Source organism: Limulus polyphemus, unplaced genomic scaffold (assembly GCF_000517525.1).
Source record: "Limulus polyphemus unplaced genomic scaffold, Limulus_polyphemus-2.1.2 Scaffold4624, whole genome shotgun sequence".
Lineage (NCBI taxonomy): Eukaryota > Metazoa > Arthropoda > Merostomata > Xiphosura > Limulidae > Limulus > Limulus polyphemus.
This window is the reverse complement of record NW_013670234.1, coordinates 89,819-91,603: the sequence shown is the minus strand read 5'-3', so window position 1 is coordinate 91,603 and position 1,785 is coordinate 89,819. Positions and strand designations below refer to the sequence as shown.

Sequence of the window (1,785 nt, the reverse complement as noted above, 5' to 3'; positions counted from 1 at the left end):
ATGGTTCCATCGAGTATCTACAACACCATAACAGTGTAAGTTGTAAGTAAGAGTCTGATTGTGGTTTCACTGTGAAAACAAAGTGTAGAGGAGATACTCACCTGAAGAACATGTGTCCACGGTTCCATCGAGTATCTACAACACCATAACAGTGTAAGTTGTAAGTAAGAGTCTGATTGTGGTTTCACTGTGAAAACAAAGTGTAGAGGAGATACTCACCTGAAAAACGTGTGTCCACGGTTCCATCGAGTAGCTACAACACCATTACAGTGTAAGTTGTAAGTAAGAGTTTGATTGTAGTTTCACTGTGAAAACAAAGTGTAGAGGAGATACTCACCTGAAGAACGTGTCTCCATGGTTCCATCGAGTATCTCCAACACCATTACAGTGTAAGTTGTGAGTAAGAGTTTGATTGTGGTTTCGTTGATCTTTCACATAAAGTTCTAACCCACGGAAAAATATAGTTATTGCTCGTTCCATTTCGTCCTCTAGTACGTTAGTGCTGGCGTTGAAGTGAATAGCTTGATAAAAAAAACCAAAAACAGTAGCTTTGAATTAAAATTTGCATTGTTTTTAATGCTGAATTTATGAAGAAAGTCACTTCAAAATAACTTCAAAACAACACAGAAATACCAGAGAAGGAGTTTTCGGTTGATTATTTCTGAAACTCACTAAATTCTACGTATTGTCTACTTTTGCACAACGGTATATTTCATATTTGAGGTTTGTGTTTTATAAGACAAACTGTGCTACACGTTTTATATTATTGTTCACTTTACAAGTGTTAAATTAGGTGTTCGGTCCTTATACACGATCCTCTTAGTCAATTTTGTTGTTTTTATTATTGTTCACTTTACAGGTGTTTAGTTAACTATTCAATCCTTATACACGATCCTTTTAGTCAATTTTGTTGTTTTTATTATTGTTCACTTTACAGGTGTTTAGTTAACTATTCGGTCCTTATACACGATCCTTTGAGTCAATTTTGTTGTTTTTATTATTGTTCACTTTACAGGTGTTTAGTTAACTATTCAGTCCTTATACACGATCCATTGAGTCAATTTTGTTGTTTTTATTATTGTTCACTTTACAAGTGTTAAATTAAGTATTCAGTCCTTATACACGATCCTTTTAGTCAATTTTGTTGTTTTTATTATTGTTCACTTTACAGGTGTTTAGTTAACTATTCAGTCCTTATACACGATCCTTTTAGTCAATGTTGTTGTTTTTTATTATTGTTCAGTTTACAGGTGTTAAATTAACTATTCAGTCCTTATACACTATCCTTTGAATCAGTTTTTTTTTATTAATGTTCTCTTTATAGGTGTTTAGTTAACTATTCGGTCATTATACACGATCTATTGAGTCAATGTTGTTTTTTATTATTGTTCACTTTATAGGTTTTAGTTAACTCTTCGGTCCTTATACACGATTCATTGAGTTAATGTTGTTTTTTAATATTGTTCACTTTACAGGTGTTTAGTTAACTATTCAGTCCTTATACACGATCCTTTGAGTCAATGTTTTTTTTATTATTGTTCACTTTACAGGTGTTTAGTTAACTATTCAGTCCTTATACACGATCATTTGAGTCAATGCTTTTTTTATTATTGTTCACTTTACATGTGTTTAGTTAACTATTCGGTCCTTATACACGATTCATTGAGTTAATGTTGTTTTTTAATATTGTTCACTTTACAGGTGTTTAGTTAACTATTCAGTCCTTATACACGATCCTTTGAGTCAATGTTTTTTTATTATTGTTCACTTTACAGGTGTTTAGTT

At 31.9% G+C, this 1,785-nt stretch overlaps 1 protein-coding gene across 1 annotated transcript in view; it reads right to left on the bottom strand.

The window, feature by feature from the left end:
* Window positions 1-337: 337 nt before the first annotated feature.
* LOC106471436 (glutamate receptor ionotropic, NMDA 2B-like) overlaps window positions 338-1,785 on the bottom strand; it is a gene marked incomplete at its 3' end in the record, with an annotated part of 16,339 nt that continues 14,891 nt past the window's right edge. The window contains exon 5 of the mRNA XM_013932038.2: window positions 338-521. Within this exon, the coding sequence (XP_013787492.1) occupies window positions 338-521 (184 nt within the window). The remainder of the gene's footprint in view (window positions 522-1,785) is intronic.